We start from the raw sequence: 2,632 nt of genomic DNA, 5'->3' as shown, positions 1-2,632 counted from the left end.
GTTATACGCGATCCGCCAGCAGGCACACCGATACTCGAGCAACCAGAGTCGCAGTTGCTCGCTGTGATTTCCGAGACTCAGAAAGCCGAACCTGTATCGGCGAGCACTCTAGCTCGCCGCGCAACGGCTACAAGAAGAGCTAAACGATCAGCGGTCCGCCGCAGTTCCAATTCCAACAGTCGTCGATGGAACAGTGTGTTTTGCAGAGAAATTAACTGGTTGGCACGCCGTAAGCGTGCCACCGAATTACAGCCCATTACCTCGGCCGACATCGACACGTGCGAAACCACCAAGGCTCTGTTAAACATCAACACCTGCGAAGTGCTTCTGCGGTTGTACCACCGCCATCGCTCTTTTGTCACTGTAGCGGATTAACATTATTACATGCGTCTCGCGTGACCGCCATGGACAAGTACGAGATTGTTGCACAGGTAGGCGAAGGGGCATATGGTGTTGTGTACCACGTTAAGTGTCGCGTTACCGATCAACGCTATGCGTTGAAGTGCCACCGCAATTACGAAAACGGCACTATGACGGACTCCACCGTCCGGGAACTGTCTTGTCTATCGGCTTTGAGAGGCCATCCTAATATAGTGGAGACGCTGGACTGTTTTCTTCACGATGGCGAGATAGCAACGCTCATGCCCTACCTCCCTTTAACGCTGTTTGAGGTGATCTACCAGGGTCGCTATCACTCGGGCCTGTTGCCGATTACGTTTATCGGCCGTTTCTCTCTGGAGATCGCCGACGCTCTGGCTTACATGCACGGGCTTAACATGATACACAGAGATCTGACACCCGCTAATGTGTTGCTCACAGCGGACACGCTAACCGTGAAGGTGGCAGATATGGGCCTTTCTAGGTATGCTGCGAAGTCCATGAGTTCTGGGTTGGTAACGGAGTCCTACAGAGCCCCGGAATTATTTGACACAAAGAAGGAGGGTATCGCGCAGTACACCTGCGCTATCGACATGTGGAGCCTGGGCGTGCTGATAGTAGATGCCATGGAGGCGACGATGACCTTTCACAGTAAAAACTTTCCAACGTATAAAATCATCAATGAAACTCTCGGTCGCGACGACCACGACGACGAAAGCATCTGGAATCCCATGTGTGTAATGCCCACCCTGATGCGGTGTACAGAGGTGAAGAGAATCGCGTTGGCATTGCTTCAGTACGACCCGAAGCGCAGACTCACTGCGCGGACGTTACTGGATGACAGTAGATGGAAACGGATCGCCGCCGCGATCACCGATGTTGATATTGACCGTGTGAAACGTTACGCTGGCATTCAGCGCACAGCCTGTAAATCACACTAGTGTGCATTTATGTTGCGATGTGAGGACGCTCATATGTATGTGTATGTGTATGTTTGTGCATTCATACAATAAAGCATCTCACTCCCTTTGTCATTGTGCTGTCATGTTTGTTTTTATTTGCGTGGAAGACAAGATTGTTATGCATACAACCAGAGTCCATATAATACCACATGTTGACACTGAGCAGACCCCAACAGCGTCGTTGTTCATATGTAGAGACGCGCAAACAGTGGCAGGAGCAACACTTTTGCGTCGAGTCCTCCGTTGCGGCTGGCGTCGGAACGGCAAACGTTGACTTTGTTGATCGTGGCTTCTATCCTGTCAACTGTGAACATATACCATGGTAATTAACACGTAGTTTATATATTACACAAACATACACACGTGTGGCATTCGGCGGGCTTACGTTTGGCTAAAATGGCATACAGCTGCACCTTGGTGGTGTCCACGGGCTGCAGGGGGACCAATTTGGGTATGGCAATGCGGCAGTCGTCTGTGCACACTAAGGATGAAAAGAGTGCATTGTTATTTTTTTTTTTTACTCGACACCCCATCCAACAACCGTGTCGATATCGTGATATCGCAGAGGGGGGGGGGGGGGGGGATATGTGCTTACTACGTACAGCGAGTGGTAGTCTGCGGTGTCATGTGCTCGGGTTCCTCTGCCGTGCTCCCAGTGGCAGGATCATCGATTGGATCAGCGTCGTCCGGATTACCGTCGAGAGACCGACTGACTTGTGAACAGGACTGATCCGCTTCAGCACTTTGCCGTGTGTAAATGAAATACTTGTAGTTTACATTGCCGCGCCCCACAAACGTCGTACCGTTTGGGGTTATAAAACAGCCACCGGTCAGCCTTTGTGTTGGGCTCATAGTGTGGTTCCATATCTCTATTACACGCCAGATGTCGGGAGTCTCAACGTGAAACTTGTAAATTGCGCCGACTCCATCTAGCGGAGCGATAACTGCTGTGCTGTCTGTTACGCTACACGGCGTCCTTCCCGTTCCACAGCGCGCCTTTGACGTGTAATAATATATACCTCGATCGATTGGGTTTGCGATGACAGTGAATCTCGCCCCGCCTAACACATATTGCCCTTCGTCATTGCAAGTAAGAAATCGAATGGTGACCTGGTACCCCAATCTAGTGTGTGTCACTTCATACAGATGGTGGCTAGCTGGCCTGACGACCTGACCGTTTTTTCGAAAGACAGAAGTAGGACTTTCCAAATAGCCAGGTAATGAGAGCGAATAAGACAGTTTCCCAAATACAGCTAGTTGTTCTTGGCCAATCGCACTTTGGTTGCAACACT

At 50.5% G+C, this 2,632-nt stretch overlaps 1 protein-coding gene across 1 annotated transcript; it reads left to right on the top strand.

Moving 5' to 3' along the window:
• Positions 1 to 404: 404 nt before the first annotated feature.
• On the top strand, positions 405 to 1,319 carry LOC146583107 (cyclin-dependent kinase 3-like). The gene has a single exon (XM_085267878.1). The coding sequence runs from the start codon at positions 405 to 407 to the stop codon at positions 1,317 to 1,319; it is 915 nt and encodes a 304-aa protein (XP_085124004.1).
• Positions 1,320 to 2,632: the final 1,313 nt, after the last annotated feature.

The sequence above is a fragment of the Mchenga conophoros genome, linkage group LG1 (assembly GCF_057382185.1).
Source record: "Mchenga conophoros isolate Kocher_MC1m ecotype Shallow Benthic linkage group LG1, M_conophoros_male_GT1.1, whole genome shotgun sequence".
Lineage (NCBI taxonomy): Eukaryota > Metazoa > Chordata > Actinopteri > Cichliformes > Cichlidae > Mchenga > Mchenga conophoros.
This window is presented reverse-complemented; position numbering and strand designations above follow the sequence as displayed.